This window comes from Vespula vulgaris, chromosome 25 (genome assembly GCF_905475345.1).
Source record: "Vespula vulgaris chromosome 25, iyVesVulg1.1, whole genome shotgun sequence".
Taxonomy (NCBI): Eukaryota; Metazoa; Arthropoda; class Insecta; order Hymenoptera; family Vespidae; genus Vespula; species Vespula vulgaris.
In genome coordinates this window covers 928470-954140 of record NC_066610.1, presented here as the reverse complement: position 1 = coordinate 954140, position 25671 = coordinate 928470, and the positions used below count along the sequence as shown (strand labels likewise).

The 25671-nt window shown below is 30.4% G+C and overlaps 2 protein-coding genes across 4 annotated transcripts in view; one reads left to right on the top strand and one right to left on the bottom strand.

Moving 5' to 3' along the window:
• Positions 1-25671, top strand: part of LOC127072451 (putative transcription factor SOX-15) — a 141358-nt gene that overhangs the window by 60262 nt on the left and 55425 nt on the right. The gene's annotated exons all lie outside the window — the stretch shown is intronic.
• Positions 7277-24425, bottom strand: LOC127072452 (uncharacterized). Of its 2 annotated transcripts, XM_051012890.1 has the most exons (4): positions 24299-24425; positions 7837-8216; positions 7571-7690; positions 7277-7457 (listed from the first exon to the last, which is right to left on the bottom strand). In XM_051012890.1, exons 2-4 carry the CDS (start codon positions 7993-7995, stop codon positions 7332-7334), a joined length of 405 nt encoding a protein of 134 aa, XP_050868847.1. In that variant the 5' UTR covers positions 7996-8216; positions 24299-24425; the 3' UTR covers positions 7277-7331. The 2 variants fall into 2 exon arrangements, with proteins under 2 accessions (XP_050868847.1, XP_050868846.1); XM_051012889.1 differs by lacking the exon at positions 24299-24425 and having other exon boundaries at positions 7837-8327.

Sequence of the window (25671 nt, the reverse complement as noted above, 5' to 3'; positions counted from 1 at the left end):
AAACATCTAATACCAAATAATATTTTATACGTTTATCGTAATTAATTAACATTAACCGTACCAATTGTTATATACTTATATATATATATACACTTATTTATATTTATATTATTTTTATATACTTATTTATATACTTATTCATATATAATGACCATAACCGGTCATTTAATCGGTGTACAAATTTTATATAATAAATATTGTTTCTTTCGACTGGTATTGTCAATTTATTGTAAGAAGTAACGTTTACAACGTAACTTGTAATTTGTAAATAATAATAAAATAATTATTCATATATTTTCATTTTTATATATATATATATATATCATAAATAACATAAACAGAAAATGATCATAGGAGCAAGGAGCAATATTTACTTAGAGATAAATGAATAATGATTTTAATTTATTTCATAACATTTTTTTTGCAAATGATAAGGATTCTTCTTCGTACATTTCCCACAAATCTATTTTTTACTATAAGTATACAAGACTTAATTGTTTCGTTTTCTTTGCACAATCGTATCTGGCATGTTTTTCGCGAATATGAAACATTATATCGGCTTGATGTTCCTTTTAAGTTTTCTTTTTCTTCTCGAAAAAATTCGTGATATTCCTCGGCTAGTTCATCTATTATTCGTAGTAGAAATTCTTATCTAAATATATTTTGTCCATTTGTTTCTTTATAAAGAATTCATACATTTATACCAATCAAATCAAGTATGTTGAAAGAAACTTGTACAGATCATTTATAAAATTTCGATTCGACGCTGTACTTTCTTGCCATTTAATCGGTAACATCGACAACGAATTTGATTTTGTTATAATATACAACTGTTTCATTATTATAATATTCGCTTTTTGTCAGTGTTATTGATTTTTATTCTTTTATATTTTGAACTTGGTATTGTAATTCTTTTAGCTAATTTAGATTTATAAATTGTTAGAGTATAATTATTTGTTTTGTAAAATACTGTTGAGTAACTTTCCAATTCGTCTTTCACCGATTTTGCTAATTCGAACAATTCTCTTTTATTATTCTTAATAGTCTCGAATACAATTGTTCGTTTTGTTAATAATTTTGTCAGCGGTGATACACTCGTGAAAAAGTTGTCGTCATATTTTTCAAACACTCAGTAAATGGCTCAATTTGTTTTGAAAACTACAAATTCATCGAATTGTCTCGACGACAGTCGGGATTCTTCTTTTCTCAAATATAGAAAACTTTTAATAATGTATTTACCATTGGTGAATATTCGATACTAATTAAAACTTGATACCAAATTTATCAGGCTTACTTATACTTATACTTATACTTCGTAAGTATATAAATTTTCATTTTACTTCTGTAGGAAATAATTGCTCATCAATAATCAAATTCGTATAGGGTTTGTAACTATTTTGATTATTCTCAATAAATTTGTTTATTACATATGAAATTAAAGCAAAATCGTATTAGGATATACGCAACTATCTATACTTGTACTATACTTAAGTTCAAAGATAAGATACCAAGTAAAAAAATTTAGAAAGTGATAAAAAATTTCTCAAATGACCGACTATGGTAAACAAAACAAGTGATGGATTTTTTTTCTTTTTTTTTTAGTAAAAATAAAAGTTAGTAAAAAAAGAAAAAGAATAATCAAAGCTGAGAAATTGATTAATCAGAGAATTTTGAGGATTTACGGATAGTTGATGATGAAACGGAACAAATAATAGAAAAAATAGTATAAATATAATAATAGTACTATAAATAGTATTAGTAAAATAGTATAAATTCGTAAGTAAATTTTCAATCGATTATTTGATCGGATTTGGTACGATTAGTGTTAAATATTTATGCTATCGATGGAAATCATCGTTTCGATCAATATTCAACAATTCTACGTAGTTGTGAAATGCAACAAATTGATGAAATCAATTTTGTGATATCGATAAACATGCAGTAATAGAATCAATGGCAAAAAATTCTATTTGGATTGCTCTATCACGAACTTAATTTTTTCTTATACATTACCCAAACGTTATCACAACATTTCGATAACATTTTAATCAGCGATTAAACTCGTGAATAAAAAAATTGAAAAGTATCATTCTTAATGATCAATTTCGTTAACTCGAGACACTCTCCCCTCATAATTTATTATCAAATTAATTCAATAAAATTATTACTGCACGGCATTGATAGAATTATTAAAAACAAAAAAAAGGATTAAAATCAAAATTAAATTAATATTAAAGGTAAACAATTGTATTAAAATTATCGATGAAAATGATTGCAATTGCAGGGTAAATTGATGATCGAACGTATCGAAAGATCTTATAGACAATCTTGAAAACTTATATTCAATTCGTTCGATATAAAAATGATAATACGTACATTGTTAAAAATACGTTGTTGCTGTGATCGATTAATTTTTGTCCAAGATAAAAATATGCGAAAAATAGAAACATTGATGGTATAACGTAGGACAATTTTGTTAATACTTCTGTCGTATTTGCGTCAGGAGAAAACACCTGAAACAACTGAGAACAAATTCTTTCGACGATGGGAATATATTTTTTAAATTAAACACGTTTCTTTTCTTGCTGTCAAACGTTTCACTCACGTAAAAATAATCAATGGTGATGAAGAGCATCGCCAAGAACCATTCGCAAAGATGAGTCGCCTCGTAAAACGATTTCATTAAGTCGACGAATCTTCAAATAATTCGAAAAAAATAAAAAAAAGAGAGAGAGAGAGAGAAAAAATATTGTATCATCGATTGGTACGTGTAAGTACAAATTTTAGAAATGATTAATTATTCATAGTGAGATACGAACTCGATTGAATATTTATAAAATCGAATGATACCGACTACCCATTCGTTTTCTTCCGATAATTTGACCTTGTCACCGTCACAATAGTTATTATTCCGATTTTCTTTGAATCTTTCATTTATTCTCCATCTGTAAAAATTCTTCGAGATGGTTACTCTAATAAAATGTTTGGTATTCGGCAGAATAATCGTTGTCATTGATTACTTACACGATGATATTAAACAGTGCACAAGAATGCAACACGACTGCAATATACATCGAATAGTTCGCAATCGATACGGTACATATGATGCATATGAATAAAGATTGAAAACAAAAACCAATGTAATAACTTAACTGATTTTTCATCAAATGATCAATACGAACGGGTAATATTAATTCATTGTAACTTATTACACCGAAGATGTACTGTATGATACGTAGAAAGGATGGACATATTAAAAATCCAATGTAGAGATAACAGGATACTGTAAAGTATAATAGGACCAATCGAGATTAATATGATACAATGTTGTAACTATCATATATTATTTTACATACTTATAATTACAATTGTACATAGTCTGCTTAATTTGGCATACTTTTCTAGGATTATTACTTCAGGCTTGTTCGCAAGATCGATCCAATCGCGACGTATACGATAAAAAATTTTCTTCATCTGAAATTCGTAGGTAGATAGATATTAAATTGATCTTTACGACGACACTAGACGTGTGTCGTTTGTAATTGGATTGATAAAAAAAGAACAAACGTTCTGACGAATTACGAACAATAGCGGCGTTCGATATTAGATTGTAATAACATGATCCGGAGCATAATGTCGGCAAGGTCGTTTCCAATAATTTCGCGATTGAATTCAATTCTCTTTCTGACATAAAGATCGCGTTAATCTAGTTTAAGAAAACACTTTCGTATTATTTGTATATAATAAATAGAGTGTCGCATTTGCAAATTACAAGATTCCTTACATTCAAAGAAATATTATCGAAAATAGTCAAGTATTAATCAAATAAACGACGCTTACCTGTTCGAATGATGCAAGAATTAGTATAAGATTAATAAAATGAACGTAAATCAATTTCTTAGACGATTCCTGATATTCCCATAAGCCTATCAATCGAAATAATCGATGATTGTAAGCATAGTATTCGTTCTGGATATAGTCTTCCTCCGTCGAAGACATAATGCTGTCTGTTGTGTCTTCCTAACGTCGACTGACTCCAACCCCCTCAGTTCGCTTAAGTTCATCAAATATTCTAATTATACTTCTTCTAGTAACCACTAAATAATTCTATTAGAGGGAATGCTAAGAATTCTATTGAAATCAATACTTACGGTAAAACATCTCTCAAGTTGTATAACTTTCTCCCCCATTTGGTCGACGAATTACACGCGATTAAACACCTGCACCCCTTTCCGACAATTACATCATTATCTTATACCCTTCCTTACTTTGTACAGTACTTCATCCCTTCTCCCCTAGCGCATGCGCGTTGCGAACTCACCCCTTCTTACCGTCACCTTCGACCACAGTTCACCTGCGTCTCTCGCACATGACGGACCTGTCACTCACTTCAGTAAACAAGAATCCGAATAAGTTGTTGACGGGTCAGTGTTATATTCGTATCATTTGTCATCTCAGCAAGTGCCTAAAAATAATCGTTCCGATGTTAATACTTGTCGAAATAATTCGTCGTTGCTTTAAGCCTAACATACGTACAGGGTGAAGCACTTACAACAGGTCGCTTGAATGACTTGGTAATTTTTTGTTTTCTGGTTGACATGCTGCGGACAAAATTGCAATCTCTCCCAAGTTATTATTTATTTAAAGGTACGTTCTCTAATGTTCATTTGACAACAAACTATTTGTACATAATATGGATGCATTATACAGAAGAATGGATAGGCAGTATATTTGTTTCTCTATTAAAATATCTTTGTAAGATGCAGTATTATAAAATATTCATCCTAATGTATAAAAGTTCTTTGTTTATTCTCGTAGAATAGCTTTAGAAAATTGTAATATTCTGTTCGAATAAGGGAAAATGAATAATTAGAAATGAGCTTCATAATGTTCGCAAATGAAGGATAATTGAAATAATATTTTTACTTTAAAAAGTTGAAAGTTTTCTTATAAACATTTTTTTCTGGGAAATTTTTTTATTTCAACTATTGACATCTGAGTTCTCCAATACTCAATTTATATATATACGTATATACATATATATATGCAAATATATGTGCTTGTGTATATATATGTACATTAATTTTTTTGTCATGTGTCCACTGAAGAGTAATTCTATATTTTATTAATTGCACAAAGTAATCTTATTGCATAAATGTGATTATATTGTCTTATCTCCACTTTTTTTAATTATTTATTAAAATTGCATTTAATTTAAATAATGATTAATGAATTAAGTGAATAACAAATAATGAATGATAAATTAAATGAAATTAAAGAAATGAATTTTACAAATAAATTAGCTATCGCAGAAAGTTTTCAAATTCGTAGAAAATATAAACAACACCGAATATAGTATAAATTTCTCCATATAGATAAAGAATTTATTCACGTTATTTCAAAATCAAAGTATTAACAATTCTATTGTAATCGTACAACACTAAATAATGATCACTTATTGTATCATATTTCCTCCAATTAGATTCATTGTAAACTTTGAAATACCATGGCGAAGGACAAGGACTTCTGTATAAACTATTAAGAAAGATATCAATCAGTATAAAGCATTTAGTGAAAATCATAGTATACACGTATCTGAAAAAATTCATTCACCACAGTAAACAGATTATGAGAGACTACTATTGCTCCCTGCCATGATAAATTGCATACCCTCATGCTTCTCATTATGAAGAATAATATTATTTTTTGCGTCTTCAATGAGAACGAATAAAACGGAATTTGACAGCTGCAACAATTCATTAATCTCATATAGTACATATATACGTGAGTATTCGTCGGATAATAAATAATGTTACTAATTCAAAGTTCGTGCGATTTCATACAATACGAAAACGACAGATTTCGTCTTTCTTTTTTGTAAAACTCTTAAAACCAAATAATCTATGATATGTTGACCATCGTTTATTGAACGACGTTGGTTTTTTATGCGATCTGATATTCCAGCAAGATTCGCAGTTCCGCGTATTTGTGAAACGAAACTCCGTTGTTATCAATTTGGAGGTATCGATATACAGAATCTGTAGGAGAAAATTATTTTTGGATTGCTCTATCGATAACAATCTTCTCCGATACACCAGGCAAATGTTGCACGATAGCTTTCGAGCTAGCGATTAAACTCATGCAGGAAAAATTTCGTCGCTAATGCTCATTTACGTTAACTCGACCTTCTCTCATTTTTTTATTTAAATTAATAATGTATTATCATAGATTCATGACGTATAGATAAACAAATGCCATTCAGTGATATAATCTCCAATTTTTAGGAAATATATTGAATACGATATGAAAAACGCACGAATATAAGTACTAGAAATTCAATGACAATACTTACATTGTTAAAAATACCTTTGTGTTGTGATCTATTAATCTTTGTCCAAAATAAAAGTAAGCAAAGATTGTGAACATAGATCCAATAACGTACGACAGCTTTGTCAATTCTTCTGTCTTGCTTATGTTGGTCGTAAGTACCTGAAACAACTGAAAAGGAATTTCTCTTTCGACATCTAGATTTATTTCGATAAAGGGATATATTTTTAAAATTTAACATTGTCTCTCTTTTTTACCGAAAATTTTACTTACGTAATAATAGTCTAACATGATGATATTTAATGCAAAAAATGCTTCCAGCACGTTAATTGCCTCGTAAAACAATTTTATTAAATCCACAAATCTTGCGATAGGTCGAAACAGAACAAAAAGTGAATTATTATATTGTTAATATATGTAAGTGCAAAATTATAAAAAGAATTGTCAAGTAGATTATTAAAATGCTATACGAACTCAGTAACGGTTCTATAGAATTTTATGACATCGATTATCCACTCGTTTTCTTCTGATAAATTAACATTCTCACTGTCGCTGTAACAATTATTTCGGAATCTTTCATTTATCTTCCATCTGTATTAAATCGAAAATAATCCAAGTTGCTTACTTGCAAGTAGAAAATTTGTACGTCCCGCAGGATAATCATTATCATTGTTTACTTACACGACGACGCTAAAGAGTGCACAAACGTGCAATACGATCGCAATAAACATCGAATAGTGTGCAACTATTATCGTACATAAGATGGTTAGGATTATATATTGAATGTAAAGACCAAAATAGTAAGTTATACGATTTTTCATAAAATGATCAAAACGAATGGGTAAAACTAATTCATTGTAGCTTATTGTCCCAGAGAGATATTGAATTATATGTAGAAACGAGGGAACTAACGAAAATGCGAGGTATAGGAAACAGGTGACTGAAATTATTAAAGAACAGATATATAATTATAATGCTCAGTGTTAGAACGACCATATAATATCTCACATACTTATTATTACAACGGTACACTTTCTGCTTAATTTAGCATATTTCTTCAGTATCATTGATTCTTCCTTATTCGCAAATTCCTTCCAATCGTAATTCATACGATAAAAAATTTTCTTAATCTGCAATTTGTACGTACGTAGATATTAAGTCAATCTTTATAACAACACGAGTGTGTGTCCTTCATATTTGGATAGATTAAAAAGAAACACAACGTTTGTAAGGAATTACTAACAATAGCATTATTCCATATTAGATTGTAATAGCATGATCCGGTGCATAAAATAGGCAAGGTATTTTGTAATAATTCGGTGTATGAGTCGAATTCCCTTCGTGAATTGAAGATCGCATAAATCTAATTTAAACAAATGCGTTTATATTATTTATTTTTAATAAATATTACGTCACATTTTCAAATTATACAAAGTATCATAGAACTTATTTTACTCGAATAAAGATTATAACAATTAATTACAAATTAAGCAAATGAAGGATACTTACCAGTTCGAATACTGTAATGATTATTAGAAGATTAATGAAACAAACATAAATCAATTTCTTAAACGATCTCTGGTAATCCCATAATCCTATCAGTCGAAATAACCGTCGATTGTAAGCATAGTACTCGTTCTGGATATAGTCTTCCTCCGTAGAAGACATAATGCCGTCTGTTGTGTCTTCCTATCGTCGACTGACTCCAACCCCCTCAGTTCGCTTAAGTTCATCAAATATTCTAATTATACTTCTTCTAGTAACCACTAAATAATTCTATTAGAGGGAATGCTAAGAATTCTATTGAAATCAATACTTACGGCAAAACTTCTCTCAAGTTGTATAACTTTCTCCCCCATTTGGTCGACAAATTACACGCGATTAAACACCTGCATCCCTTTCCGACAATTACATCATTATCTTATACCCTTCCTTACTTTGTACAGTACTTCATCCCTTCTCCCCTAGCGCATGCGCGTTGCGAACTCACCCCTTCTTACCGTCACCTTCGACCACAGTTCACCTGCGTCTCTCGCACAGGACGGACCTGTCACTCACTTCAGCAAACAAGAATCCAAATAAGTTGTTGACGGGTCAGTGTTATATTCGTATCATTTGTCATCTCAGCAAGTGCCTGAAAATAATCGTTCCGATGTTAATACTTGTCGAAATAATTCGTCGTTGTTTTAAGCTTAACATGCGTACAGGGTGGAGCACTTACAACAGGTCGCTTGAATGACTCGGTAATTTTTTGTTTTCTGGTAGATATGCTGCGGATAAAATTGCAATCTCTTCCAAGTCATTATTTATTTAAAGGTACGTTCTCTTATGTTCATTTGATAACAATCTGTACATAATATAACTGTATTATACAAAAGAAGATAGATTGGCAGTATCTATGTTTCTTTGTTAGATGTAGTATAATAAGAAATTAGTCCGCACAAAAGTTCCTTGTTTATCCTCGTAGAATAACTGTAGGAAATTGAAATTTTATTCGGAAATGGGAAATTGAATAATTCGAAATAAGCTTCCAAATGTTCGGCAAATGAAAAATAAAATAATATTTTTTCTTTAAAATTGTGAAAGTTTCCTTACCAACATTTCTTTTTTTGAAAAATATAATTATTTAAGTTATTTACATTTGCAATCTTCAATGGATACTCAATTTAAATACATACAGACACATACACTTAAATATATATATATATATATATATATATATATATATAATTTCTTTGTTATACGATAGTTTCCACTGAAGAATAATTCTATATTTTTAGAATTCTATAATCTATTAGTCATAATAGTATAAAATAATCTGTTTCTATATATGTGATTATATTGCTTTCTACCTATTGTTACTAATCCTTTGTTAAAATTGCAGTAAATCTAAATAATGAATAATGAATTAAATGAGTAATGAACAATGAATAATAAAGTAACTAAAAAATAAATAATATATTGGCAAATGTAAATAATATTTAAACAATATATTGCATATAAGTTTTCTTATTCGTAAAAAATATGAACAACACCAAGGGTAATATACATTTGTCTACCTAGATAAAGAATTTATTTATATCAATCCAAAATCAAAGTATTAACAATTCAGTTCTATTCGTACGACACTACAAAATGATCTCTTATCGTATCATATCTTCTCCGATTAAATTCATTGCAAACTATAAAGTACCATAGCGAAGGACAAGGATTTCTGTATGAACTATTAAAAAAAATATCAATCAGTATAAAACATTTCGTGAAAATCATAGCATATGTATATATATGAAAAAAATCATTCACCACAGCAAACATATTATGAGAGAATACGAATGCTCCCTGCCATGATAAATTGCATAGCCTCATGCTTCTCATTGTGAAAAATAGTATTATTTTTTGCGTCTTCAATGATAACGAATAAAACGGAATTTGGCAACTGGAAGAATTCATTAATCTCATATAGTACATATATACGTGAGTATTCGTCGGATTATAAATAATGTTACTTATTCAAAGTTCGTGCGATTTCATACAATACGAAAACGACAGATTTCGTCTTTCTTTTTTGTAAAACTCTTAAAACCAAATAATCTATGATATGTTGACCATCGTTTATTGAACGACGTTGGTTTTTTATGCGATCTGATATTCCAGCAAGATTCGCAGTTCCGCGTATTTGTGAAACGAAACTCCGTTGTTATCAATTTGAAGGTATCGATATACAGAATCTGTAGGAGAAAATTATTTTTGGATTGCTCTATCGATAACAATCTTCTCCGATACACCAGGCAAATGTTGCACGATAGCTTTCGAGCTAGCGATTAAACTCATGCAGGAAAAATTTCGTCGCTAATGCTCATTTACGTTAACTCGTCCTTCTCTCATTTTTTTATTTAAATTAATAATGTATTATCATAGATTCAAGACGTATAGATAAACAAATGCCATTCAGTGATATAATCTCCAATTTTTAGGAAATATATTCAATACGATATGAAAAACGCACGAATATAAGTACTAGGAATTCAATGAAGATACTTACATTGTTAAAAATACCTTTGCGTTGTGATCTATTAATCTTTGTCCAAAATAAAAATAAGCAAAGATTGTGAACATAGTTCCAATAACGTACGACAACTTTGTCAATTCTTCTGTCTTGCCTATATTGGACGTAAGTACCTGAAACAGCTGAAAAGAAATTTCTCTTTCGACATCTCGATTTGTCTAGATAAAGGGATACATTTTCAAAATTTAACGTTATCTTTTGCTTTACCGAAAATTTTACTTACGTAATAATAATCTAATACGATGATAAACAATGCAAAAAATGCTTCCACTATGCAAATTGCCTCGTAAAACAGTTTTATTAAATCCACAAATCTTGCGATAGGTCGAAACAGAACAAAAAGTGAATGATTATATTGTTAATATATGTAAGTGTAAAATTAAAAAAATTATTGTCAAGTAGATTATTAAAATGCTATACGAACTCAACAACGGTTCTATAGAATTTTATTACATCGATTATCCACTCGTTTTCTTCAGATAAATTAACATTCTCACTGTCGCTGTAACAATTATTTTCGAATCTCTCATTTATCTTCCATCTGTATTAAATTGAAAATAACCGAAGTTGCTTACTTGCAAGTAGAAACTTTGTACGTTACGCGCGATAATCGTTCTCATTATTTACTTACACGACGACATTAAACAGTGCACAAGCATGTAATATAATCGCAATAAATATCGAATAATTCGCAACTGCAGTCGTACATAAAATGATTGTGACTGCGTACTGAAGGCAAACAGCAGAATAATAACTCATACGATATTTCGTAAAATGGTCAAACTGAATGGGTAAATCTAATTCATTGTAGCTTTTTATACCAAAGAAGTACTGTATGATACGTAGAAATGAGGGAAATATCAAAAATATAACGTATAGATAAAAGCTGACTGGAATTATGAAAGAACGAGTATATAATTGTAATGCTCACAGTTATAATAACCATATATCATCTATCTTATATCACCTACTTATCATAGCAACGGTAAAGTTTCTACTTAATTTAGCATACTTCTTGAGCATTATTGATTCTTTCTTCTTCGCAATTACGTTCCAATCGTAATTCATACGATAAAAAATTTTCTTAATCTGCAATTTGTACGTACGTAGATATTAAGTCGATACTTATAATAACACGATTGTGTGTCCTTCATATTTGGATAGATTAAAAAGAAACACAACGTTCGCAAAGAATTACTAACAATAGCATTATTCCATATTAGATTGTAATAGCATGATCCGGCGCATAAAATGGGCAAGGTATTTTGGAATAATTCGGTGTATGAGTCGAATTCCCTTCGTGAATTGAAGATCGCATAAATCTAATTTAAACAAATGCTTTTATATTATTTATTTTTAATAAATATTACGTCACATTTTCAAATTATACAAAGTATCATAGAAGTTATTTTACTCGAATAAAGATTATAACAATTAATTACAAATTAAGCAAATGAAGGATACTTACCAGTTCGAATACTGTAATGATTATTAGAAGATTAATGAAACAAACATAAATCAATTTCTTAAACGATCTCTGGTAATCCCATAATCCTATCAGTCGAAATAACCGTCGATTGTAAGCATAGTACTCGTTCTGGATATAGTCTTCCTCCGTAGAAGACATAATGCCGTCTGTTGTGTCTTCCTATCGTCGACTGACTCCAACCCCCTCAGTTCGCTTAAGTTCATCAAATATTCTAATTATACTTCTTCCAGTAACCACTAAATAATTCTATTAGAGGGAATGCTAAGAATTCTATTGAAATCAATACTTACGGTAAAACATCTCTCAAGTTGTATAACTTTCTCCCCCATTTGGTCGACAAATTACACGCGATTAAACACCTGCATCCCTTTCCGACAATTACATCATTATCTTATACCCTTCCTTATTTCGTACAGTACTTCATCCCTTCTCCCCTAGCGCATGCGCGTTGCGAACTCACCCCTTCTTACCGTCACCTTCGATCACAGTTGACTTGCGTCTCTTGCACACGACGATCCTGTCACTCCCTTCAGCAAACAAGAATCCGAATAAGTTGTTGACGGGTCAGTGTTATATTCGTATCATTTGTCATCTCAGCAAGTGCCTAAAAATAATCGTTCCGATGTTAATACTTGTCGAAATAATTCGTCGTTGCTTTAAGCCTAACATACATACAGGGTGAAGCACTTACAACAGGTCGCTTGAATGACTGGGTAATTTTTTGTTTTCTGGTAGACATGCTGCGGATAAAATTGCAATCTCTTCCAAGTCATTATTTATGTAAAGGTACGTTCTCTTATGTTGATTTCAAAACAATCAGATAATATAACTGCATTATACGATAGAATAGATAGGCAGTATCTGTGTTTCTTTGTCAAAATATCTTTGTAAGATACAATATAATAAAAAAGTAGTCTGTGCAAAAGTTCATTGTTTAGCCTCGTAAAATTACTGTACGAAATTTAAATTTCATTCGAAAGTGGGAAGTTGTATAATTCGAAAGGAGCTTCAAAATTTTCGGCGAATACAGAATAAAATAATATTTTTTCTTTAAAAATGTGAAAGTTTCCTTATCAATATTCCTTTTTTTGGAAAATATAATTGTTTAAGTTATTCACATTTATATTCATCAATATACATTCGATTTTAATACATACAAACACACATGCTTATACATTATATACATATATATATATATATATATATATATATATATATATATAATTTTTTTGTCATACGAAAGATTCTACTGATTAGTAATTCTATATTTTTAGAATTCTATACTCTATTAGTCATAATAGTATAAAATAATCTGTTTGTATAAATGTGATTATATTGCCTTTTTCCTATTGTTACTAATCCTTTGTTAAAATTGCAGTTAACCTGAATAATGAATAATGAATTAAATGAATAGTAAATAATGAATAATAAAGTAACTAAAATATAAATAATATATTGACAAGTATAAACAATATATAAACAATATATCTCATATAAGATTTCTAATTCGTAAAAAATATAAACAACACAGAAGATAGTATAATTTTTCCATATAGATAGAGAATTTATTCACGTTGTTTCAAAATCAAAGTATTAACAATTCAATTCTATACGTACAACATCATATAATGATCACTTATCGTATCATATGTCCTCCGATTAAATTCATTGCAAACTATGAAGTACCATTGCGAAGGACAAAGACTTCTGTATGAACTATTAAGAAAAATATCGATCAGTATAAAGCATTTGATGAAAATAGTAGCATATATATATATATATATATATATGAAAAAAATCATTCACCACAGCAAACATATTATGAGAGACTACGAATGCCCCCTGCCATGATAAATTGCATAGCCTCATGCTTCTCATTGTGAAAAATAGTAGTATTTTTTGCGTCTTCAATGATAGCAAATAAAACGGAATTTGGCGACTGGAAAAATTCATTAATCTCATATAATACACAAATACATGAGTATTCGTCGGATAATAAATAATGTTACTAATTCAAAGTTCGTGCGATTTCATACAATACGAAAACGACAGATTTCGTCTTTCTTCTTTGTAAAACACTTAATACCAAATAATCTATTATATGTTGACCATCGTTTATTGAACGACGTCGGTTTTTTATGCGATCTGATATTCCAGCAAGATTCGCAGTTCCGCGTATTTGTGAAACGAAACTCCGTTGTTATCAATTTGGAGGTATCGATATACAGAATCTGTAGGAGAAAATTATTTTTGGATTGCTCCATCGATAACAATCTTCTCCGATACACCAGGCAAATGTTGCACGATAGCTTTCGAGCCAGCGATTAAACTCATGCAGGTAAAATTTCGTCGCTAATGCTCATTTACGTTAACTCGACCTTCTCTCATTTTTTTATTTAAATTAATAATGTATTATCATAGATTCAGGACGTATAGATAAACAAATGCCATTCAGTGATATAATCTCCAATTTTTAGGAAATATATTGAATACGATATGAAAAACGCACGAATATAAGTACTAGGAATTCAATGAAAATACTTACATTGTTAAAAACACCTTTGCGTTGTGATCTATTAATCTTTGTCCAAAATAAAAGTAAGCAAAGATTGTGAACATAGATCCAATAACGTACGACAACTTTGTCAATTCTTCTGTCTTGCTTATCTTGGACGTAAGTACCTGAAACAGCTGAAAAGGAATTTCTCTTTCGACATCTCGATTTGTCTCGATAAAGGGATACATTTTCAAAATTTAACGTTATCTTTTGCTTTACCGAAAAATTTACTTACGTAATAATAATTTAATATGATGATAATCAATGCAAAAAATGCTTCCAACATGCAAATTGCCTCGTAAAACAATTTTATTAAATCTACAAACCTTGCGATAAGTTGAAACAGAAGAAAAAGTAAATTATTATATTGTTAATATATGTAAGTGCAAATATTGTCATTTGACAATAATTGTCAGGTAGATTATTAAAATGCTATACGAACTCAATAACTGTCCTATAGAATTTTATGACATCGACTATCCACTCGTTTTCTTCTGATAAATTAACATTCTCACTGTAATAATTATTTTGGAATCTTTCATTTATCTTCCATCTGTATTAAATCGAAAATTATCCAAATTTCTTACTTGCAAGTGGAAACGCAAGTTCGTTTATACGTTACGCACGATAATCGTTCTCAATGTTTACTTACACAACGACATTGAACAGTGCACAAGCATGTAATATAACCGCAATAAATATGGAATAATTCGCAACTCCAGTCGTACATAAAATGATTGCGACTACGTACTGAATGCAGAGAGCAGGATAATAACTCATACAATATTTCGAAAAATAGTCAAAATGAATGGGTAATTCTAATTCATTGTAGCTTTTTGAGCCAAAGAAATACTGTATGATACGTAGAAATGAGGGAAATATCAAAAACGTACTGTATAGATAAAAGCTGACTGAAATTATGAGAGAACGAATATAAAATTGTAATGATGACAGTTACAATAACCATATATTTCACATACTTATCATTGCAACGGTACACTTTCTGCTTAATTTAGCATATTTCTTCAGTATCATAGATTCTTCCTTATTCGCAAATTCGTTCCAATCGTAATTCATACGATAAAAAATTTTCTTAATCTGCAATTTGTACGTACGTAGATATTAAGTCGATACTTATAGCAACACGATTGTGTGTCCTTCATATTTGGATAGATTAAGAAGAAACACAACGTTTGTAAGGAATTACTAACAATAGCATTATTCCATATTAGATTGTAATAGCATGATCCGGTGCATAAAATAGGCAAGGTATTTTGCAATATTTCGGTGTATGAATCTAATTCCCTTTCCGAATTGTAGATCGCATAAATCTAATTTAAACAAATGCTTTTATATTATTTATTTTTAATAAATATTACGTCACATTTTCAAATTATACAAAGTATCATAGAACTTATTTTACTAGAATAAATATTATAAGAATTAATTACATATTAAGCAAATGAAGAATACTTACCTGTTCGAATGCGGTAATGATTATTAGAAGATTAATGAAACAAACATAAATCAATTTCTTAGACGATCTCTGATACTCCCATAAGCCTATCAATCGAAATAAGCGTCGATTGTAAGTATAGTACTCGTTCTGGATATAGTCTTCCTCCGTCGAAGACATAATGCCGTCTGTTGTGCCTTCCTATCGTCGACTGACTCCAACCCCCTCAGTTCGCTTAAGTTCATCAAATATTCTAATTATACTTCTTCCAGTAACCACTAAATAATTCTATTAGAGGGAATGCTAAGAATTCTATTGAAATCAATACTTACGGTAAAACATCTCTCAAGTTGTATAATTTTCTCCCCATTTGGTCGACAAATTACACGCGATTAAACACCTGCATCCCTTTCCGACAATTACACCATTATCTTATACCCTTCCTTACTTTGTACAGTACTTCATCCCTTCTCCCCTAGCGCATGCGCGTTGCGAACTCACCCCTTCTTACCGTCACCTTCGACCACAGTTCACCTGCGTCTCTTGCACACGACGATCCTGTCACTCTCTTCAGCAAACAAGAATCCGAATAAGTTGTTGACGGGTCAGTGTTATATTCGTATCATTTGTCATCTCAACAAGTGCCTAAAAATAATCGTTCCGATGTTAATACTTGTCGAAATAATTCGTCGTTGCTTTAAGCCTAACATACGTACAGGGTAAAGCACTTACAACAGGCCGCTTGAATGCCTTGGTAATTCTTTGTTTTCTGCTACAGATAAAAATGCAATCTTTTCCAAGTCATTATTTATTTAAAGGTACGTTCTCTTATGTTTATTTGAAAGCAATCTGTACATTATATAACTGCATTATACAAAAGAATAGTTAGGCAGTATCTATGTTTCTTTGTCGAAATATCTGTGTAAAATGCAACATAATAAAAAAGTAGTCTGTCCAAAAGTTCCTTGTTTATCCTCGTAGAATAACTGTAGGAAATTCAAATGTTATTCGAAAATGGGGAACTGAATAATTCGAAGTAAGCTTCAAAATTTTCGGTTAATGAAAAGTAAAGTAATATGGTTTTATTAAAAATGTGAAAAGTTTCTTATCTATACTTTTCTCGGAAATTATAATTCTTTTAGTTTTTTACATTTGTTTTCTTCAATGGATACTCAATTTAAATACATACAGACACAGACACTCTTATATTTATATATATATATATATATATATATATATATATATATATGTAGTTTTTTTGTTATACGAAAGTTTCCACTGAAGAGTAATTCTATATTTTTATAATTCTATAGTATATTAGTCATAATGTCATAGAACAATCTGTTTGTATAAATGTAATTATATTGTCTTCTTCCTGTTTTTACTTACCCTTTATTAAAATTGCAGTTGATTTAAATAATGAATAGTGAATTAAATGAATAAATATTAATGAGTGATAAATTAACTAAATTATAAACAATAATTCGACAAATAAATTAGCTTTCCCATATAAGTTTCCTTATCCATAAAAAATATAAACAACACCGAAGTTAGTATAAATTTATATACGTAAAGAATTTATTCACGTTGTACCAAAATCTAAGCAATAACAATTCTATTGTCTTCATACGATATTATATAATGATCACTGAACGTATCATATCTTCTCCCATTAAATTCATTGCAAATTATGAAGTACCATTGCGAAGGACAAGGACTTCTGTATGAACTATTAAAAAAAATATAAATCAGTATAAAACATTTCGTGAAAATCATAGCATATATATATATATATATATATATATATATATGAAAAAAATCATTCACCACAGCAAACATATTATGACAGACTACGAATGCTCCCTGCCATGATAAATTGCATAGCCTCATGCTTCTCATTGTGAAAAATAGTAGTATTTTTTGCGTCTTCAATGATAGTGAATAAAACGGAATTTGGCGACTGGAAGAATTCATTAATCTCATATAATACATATACACGTGAGTATTCGTCGAATAATAAATAATGTTACTAATTCAAAGTTCGTGCGATTTCATACAATACAAAAACGACAGATATCATCTTTCTTTTTTGTAAAACTCTTAATACCAAATAATCAATGATATGTTGACCATCGTTTATTGAACGACGTCGATTTTTTATGCGATCTGATATTCCAGCAAGATTCGCAGTTCCGCGTATTTGTGAAACGAAACTCCGTTGTTATCAATTTGGAGGTATCGATATACAGAATCTGTAGGAGAAAATTATTTTGGGATTGCTCTATCGATAACAATATTCTCCGATACACCAGGCAAATGTTGCACGATAGCTTCCGAGCTAGCGATTAAACTCATGCAGGTAAAACTTCGTCGCTAATGCTCATTTACGTTAACTCGACTTTCTTTCATTTTTATATTTAAATTAATAATGTATTATCATAGATTCAAGACGTATAGATAAACAAATGCCATTCAGTGATATAATCTCCAATTTTTAGGAAATATATTCAATACGATATGAAAAACGCACGAATATAAGTACTAGGAATTCAATGAAAATACTTACATTGTTAAAAATACCTTTGCGTTGTGATCTATTAATCTTTGTCCAAAATAAAAGTAAGCAAAGATTGTGAACATAGATCCAATAACGTACGACAACTTTGCCAATTCTTCTGCCTTGCTTATGTTGGACGTAAGTACCTGAAACAGCTGAAAAGGAATTTCTCTTTCGACATCTCGATTTCTCTCGATAAAGGGATACATTTTCAAAATTTAACGTTATCTTTTGCTTTACCGAAAAATTTACTTACGTAATAATAATTTAATATGATGATAATCAATGCAAAAAATGCTTCCAACATGCAAATTGCCTCGTAAAACAATTTTATTAAATCTACAAATCTTGCGATAAGTTGAAACAGAAGAAAAAGTAAATTATTATATTGTTAATATATGTAAGTGCAAATATTGTCATTTGACAATAATTGTCAGGTAGATTATTAAAATGCTATACGAACTCAATAACTGTCCTATAGAATTTTATGACATCGACTATCCACTCGTTTTCTTCTGATAAATTAACATTCTCACTGTAATAATTATTTTGGAATCTTTCATTTATCTTCCATCTGTATTAAATCGAAAATTATCCAAATTTCTTACTTGCAAGTGGAAACGCAAGTTCGTTTCTACGTTACGCACGATAATCGTTCTCAATGTTTACTTACACAACGACATTGAACAGTGCACAAGCATGTAATATAACCGCAATAAATATGGAATAATTCGCAACTCCAGTCGTACATAAAATGATTGCGACTACGTACTGAATGCAGAGAGCAGGATAATAACTCATACGATATTTCGCAAAGTGGTCAATATGAACGGGTAATTCTAATTCATTGTAGCTTTTTGTGCCAAAGAAATACTGTATGATGCGTAGGAATGAGGGAAATATCAGAAATATAACGTATAGATAAAAGCTGACTGAAATTATGAAAAAACGTGTATATAATTGTAATGCTCACAGTTATAATAACCATATATTTGACATACTTATCATTGCAACGGTACACTTTCTACTTAATTTAGCATACTCCTTGAGCTTTATGGATTCCTTCTTCTTCGCAATTGCATTCCAATCGTAATTCATACGATAAAAAATTTTCTTAATCTGAAATTTGTACGTACGTAGATATTAAGTCGATACTTACAACAACACGATTGTGTGTCCTTCATATTTGGATAGATTAAAAAGAAACACAACGTTTGTAAAGAATTACTAACAATAGCATTATTCCATATTAGATTGTAATAGCATGATCCGGTGCATAAAATAGGTAAGGTATTTTGCAGTAAATCGGTGTATGAATCCAATTCCCTTCGTGAATTGATGATCGCATAAATCTGATTTAAAGAAACGCTTTTATTTTAGTTATTTTTAATAAAAAATACCTCACATTTTCAAATTATACAAGTATCATAGAACTTATTTTACTCGAATAAATATTATAATAATTAATTACATATTCAACAAATACAGGATGCTTACCAATTCGAGTACTGCAATAATTATTAGTACATTAATAAAACAAACATAAATCAATTTCTTAAACGATCTCTGATAATCCCATAATCCTATCAGTCGAAGTAACCGTCGATTGTAAGCATAGTACTCGTTCTGGATATAGTCTTCCTCCGTCGAAGACATAATGCCGTCTGTTGTGCCTTCCTATCGTCGACTGACTCCAACCCCCTCAGTTCGCTTAAGTTCATCAAATATTCTAATTATACTTCTTCCAGTAACCACTAAATAATTCTATTAGAGGGAATGCTAAGAATTCTATTGAAATCAATACTTACGGTAAAACATCTCTCAAGTTGTATAATTTTCTCCCCATTTGGTCGACAAATTACACGCGATTAAACACCTGCATCCCTTTCCGACAATTACATCATTATCTTATACCCTTCCTTACTTTGTACAGTACTTCATCCCTTCTCCCCTAGCGCATGCGCGTTGCGAACTCACCCTTTCTTACCGTCACCTTCGATCACAGTTCACCTGCGTCTCTCGCTCATGACGGACCTGTCACTCGCTTCAGCAAACAAGAATCCGAATAAGTTGTTGACGGGTCAGTGTTATATTCGTATCATTTGTCATCTCAACAAGTGCCTAAAAATAATCGTTCCGATGTTAATACTTGTCGAAATAATTCGTCGTTGCTTTAAGCCTAACATACGTACAGAGTGAAGCACTTACAACAGGTCGCTTGAATGACTTGGTAATTCTTTGTTTTCTGCTACAGATAAAAATGCAATCTTTTCCAAGTCATTATTTATTTAAAGGTACGTTCTCTTATGTTTATTTGAAAACAATCTATACATTATATAACTGCATTATACAAAAGAATAGTTAGGCAGTATCTATGTTTCTTTGTCAATATATCTGTGTAAAATGCAACATAATAAAAAAGTAATCCGTCCAAAAGTTCCTTGTTTATCCTCGTAGAATTACTGTAGGAAATTCAAATTTCATTCGAAAATGGGGAACTGAATAATTCGAAATAAGCTTCAAAATTTTCGGCGAATGAAAAGTAAAGTAATATGGTTTTATTAAAAATGTGAAAGGTTTCTTATCAATACTTTTCTCGGAAATTATAATTCTTTCAGTTTTTTACATTTGTTTTCTTCAATGGATACTCAATTTAATTACATACAGAGACAGACACTCTTATATATATAATTTTTTTGTTATACGAAAGTTTCCACTGAAAAGTAATTCTATATTTTTAAAATTCTATAATATATTAGTCATAATGTCATAGAACAATCTGTTTGTATAAATGTAATTATATTGTCTTCTTCCTGTTTTTAGTTATCCTTTATTAAAATTGCAGTTGATTTAAATAATGAATAGTGAATTAAATGAATAAATATTAATGAGTGATAAATTAACTAAATTATAAACAATAAATCGACAAATAAATTAGCTTTCCCATATAAGTTTCCTTATCCATAAAAAATATAAACAACACCGAAGTTAGTATAAATTTATATACGTAAAGAATTTATTCACGTTGTACCAAAATCTAAGCAATAACAATTCTATTGTCTTCGTACGATATTATATAATGATCACATATCGTATCATATCTTCTGCCATTAAATTCATTGCAAACTATGAAGTACCATTGCGAAGGACAAGGACTTCTGTATGAACTATTAAGAAAAATATCAATCAGTATGAAGCTTTAGTGAAAATCGTATATGCATCTGAAAAAAATCATTCACCGCAGAAAACATATTATGAGAGACTACGAATGCTCCCAGCCATGATAAATTGCATAGCCTCATGCTTCTCATTGTGAAAAATAGTAGTATTTTTTGCGTCTTCAATGATAGCGAATAAAACGGAATTTGGCGACTGGAAGAATTCATTAATCTCATATAGTACATATATACGTGAGTATTCGTCGGATAATAAATAATGTTACTAATTCAAAGTTCGTGCGATTTCATACAATACTAAAACGACAGATTTCGTCTTTCTTTTTTGTAAAACACTTAATACCAAATAATCAATGATATGTTGACCATCGTTTATTGAACGACGTTGGTTTCTTATGCGATCTAATATTCCAGCAAGATTTGCAGTTCCGCGTATTTGTGAAACGAAACTCCGTTGTTATCAATTTGGAGGTATCGATATACAGAATCTGTAGGAGAAAATTATTTTTGGATTGCTCTATCGATAACAATCTTCTCCGATACACCAGGCAAATGTTGCACGATAGCTTTCGAGCTAGCGATTAAACTCATGCAGGAAAAATTTCGTCGCTAATGCTCATTTACGTTAACTCGATCTTCTCTCATTTTTTTATTTAAATTAATAATGTATTATCATAGATTCAAGACGTATAAATAAACAAATGCCATTCAGTGATATAATCTCCAATTTTTAGGAAATATATTCAATACGATATGAAAAACGCACGAATATAAGTACTAGGAACTCAATGAAAATACTTACATTGTTAAAAACACCTTCGCGTTGTGATCTATTAATCTTTGTCCAAAATAAAAGTAAGCAAAGATTGTGAACATAGATCCAATAACGTACGACAACTTTGTCAATTCCTCTGCCTTGCTTATGTTGGACGTAAGTACCTGAAACAGCTGAAAAGGAATTTCTCTTTCGACATTTCGATTTATCTCGATAAAGGGATACATTTTCAAAATTTAACGTTATCTTTTGCTTTACCGAAAATTTTGCTTACGTAATAATAATCTAATATGATGATAATCAATGCAAAAAATGCTTCCAACGTGTGAATTGCCTCGTAAAACAGTTTTATTAAATCCACGAATCTTGCGATAGGTTGAAACAGAACAAAAAGTGAATTATTATATTGTTAATATATGTAAGTGTAAAATTATAAAAAGAATTGTCAATTAGATTATTAAAATGATATACGAACTCAATAACGGTTCTATAGAATTTTATTACATCGATTATCCACTCGTTTTCTTCTGATAAATTAACATTCTCTCCGTCGCTGTAACAATTATTTCGGAATCTTTCATTTATCTTCCATCTGTATTAAATCGAAAATAATCCAAGTTGTTTACTTGCAATAGAAACTTTGTACGTGTCGCGCGATAATCGTTCTCAATGTTTACTTACACAACGACATTAAACAGTGCACAAGCATGTAATATGACCGCAATAAATATCGAATAATTCGCAACTCCAGTCGTACATGAAATGATTGTGACTACATACTGAAGGCAGAGCACAGGATAATAACTCATACGATATTTCGCAAAGTGGTCAAACTGAACGGGTAATTCTAATTCATTGTAGCTTTTTGTGCCAAAGAAATACTGTATGATGCGTAGGAATGAGGGAAATATCAAAAATATAACGTATAGATAAAAGCTGACTGAAATTATGAAAAAACGTGTATATAATTGTAATGCTCACAGTTATAATAACCATATATTTCACATACTTATCATTGCAACGGTACACTTTCTACTTAATTTAGCATACTCCTTGAGCTTTATGGATTCCTTCTTCTTCGCAATAGCGTTCCAATCGTAATTCATACGATAAAAAATTTTCTTAATCTGAAATTTGTAAGTGTATATTTGTATGTAGATATTAAATCGTTCCTTTTAACAACACCAGTATGTGTCCTTCATATGTCGATAGATTAAAAATAAACACAACGGTTGTAAAAAATTACTAACAATAACATTATTCCATATTAGATTGTAATAGCATGATCCGGTGCATAAAATAGGCAAGGTATTTTGCAGTAAATCGGTGTATGAATCCAATTCCCTTCGTGAATTGATGATCGCATAAATCTGATTTAAAGAAACGCTTCTATTTTATTTATTTTTAATAAAAAATACGTCACATTTTCAAATGATACAAGTATCATAGAACTTATTTTACTCGAATAAATATTATAATAATTAATTACAAATTAAGCAAATGAAGGATACTTACCAATTCGAATACTGTAATGATTATTAGAAGATTAATGAAACAAACATAAATCAATTTCTTAAACGATCTCTGATAATCCCATAATCCTATCAGTCGAAGTAACCGTCGATTGTAAGCATAGTACTCGTTCTGGATATAGTCTTCCTCCGTCGAAGACATAATGCTGTCTGTTGTGTCTTCCTAACGTCGACTGACTCCAACCCCCTCAGTTCGCTTAAGTTCATCAAATATTCTAATTATACTTCTTCTAGTAACCACTAAATAATTCTATTAGAGGGAATGCTAAGAATTCTATTGAAATCAATACTTACGGTAAAACATCTCTCAAGTTGTATAACTTTCTCCCCCATTTGGTCGACAAATTACACGCGATTAAACACCTGCATCCCTTTCCGACAATTACATCATTATCTTATACCCTTCCTTACTTTGTACAGTTCTTCATCCCTTCTCCCCTAGCGCATGCGCGTTGCGAACTCACCCCTTCTTACCGTCACCTTCGACCACAGTTGACTTGCGTCTCTTGCACACGACGATCCTGTCACTCGCTTCAGCAATCAAGAATCCGAATAAGTTGTTGACGGGTCAGTGTTATATTCGTATCATCTGTCATCTCAACAAGTGCCTAAAAATAATCGTTCCGATGTTAATATTTGTCGAAATAATTCGTCGTTGCTTTAAGCGTAACATACACACATCGTGAAGCACTTACAACAGGTCGCTTGAATGACTTGGTAATTTTTTGTTTTCTGGTAGACATGCTGCGGACAAAATTGCAATCTCTCCCAAGTTATTATTTATTTAAAGGTACGTTCTCTAATGTTCACTTGACAACAATCTGTTTGTACATAATATAGATGCATTGTACGAAAGAATAGATAGACAGTATCTGTGTTTCTCTATCAAAATATCTTTGTAAGATGCAGTGTAATAAGAAATTGTTCGTTGAAAAAGTTCTTTGTTTATTTTCGTAGAATATAACTCTGGAACTGAAATCATAATTTTCTATTATTCGAAGATAATTGAATAATTCGAAATATGCTTGATAATGTCTGGCAAATGAAAAATAAATATAATATTATTAATCTTTCTTGAAAAATGTGAAAACTAACGCTTACATCCCTTTCCGACAATTTTCTCATATCTATCCTTACTTTGTAAAGTAATTCATCCCTTCTCCCCAAATGCATGCACGTTGCGAACTCACCCCTTATTATCATCAACTGCGACCGCATTTTATTTTTGTTTTTCGATCATGACGGACCTATTATCCACTTCATCAAACAATAACCCGAATAAGTTGTTGACAGATCAGTGTTATATTCGTATCATTATCATCTTGACAAATGTCTAAAAATAATCATTCCGATATTAATACTTGTCGAAATAATTCGTCGTTGCTTTAAGCCTAACATACATTCAGGGTAAGGCACTTACAACAGGTCGCTTGAATGAATTGGTAGAGATGCTTAAGTCAAAATTGCACTCCCTCGCAAGTTATTATTTATTTAAAGATGCGTTGTCTAATTTTCATTTCACAACAATATATTTGGACATAATATAGATGCACTGGATAAAATAATAGAAAGACAGTATCCATGTTTTTCTATCAAATATCTTTTTAAGATTAAGTATAATATAAAGTTGCTGAATGCGAAAGTTTCTCGTTTATCCTCGTAGAGTATAACTCTGGAGTTCAAGTGATAATTTTCTATTCGAAAAAAGAAAATTGAATAATTTTAAAAGGTTCAGC

What these genes read in the sequence shown, in the direction of transcription:
- LOC127072452 (XM_051012890.1), bottom strand. Translation starts at nt 7,995, where the DNA reads ATGTCTTCTACGGAGGAAGACTATATCCAGAACGAGTACTATGCTTAC. An exon ending in TCATTACAGTATTCGAACTG is followed by an intron (nt 7,691 to 7,836) that starts GTAAGTATCCTT and finishes TGTTTAAATTAG; the next exon opens with ATTTATGCGATCTTCAATTC. An exon ending in TAATATGGAATAATGCTATT is followed by an intron (nt 7,458 to 7,570) that starts GTTAGTAATTCC and finishes TACAAATTGCAG; the next exon opens with ATTAAGAAAATTTTTTATCG.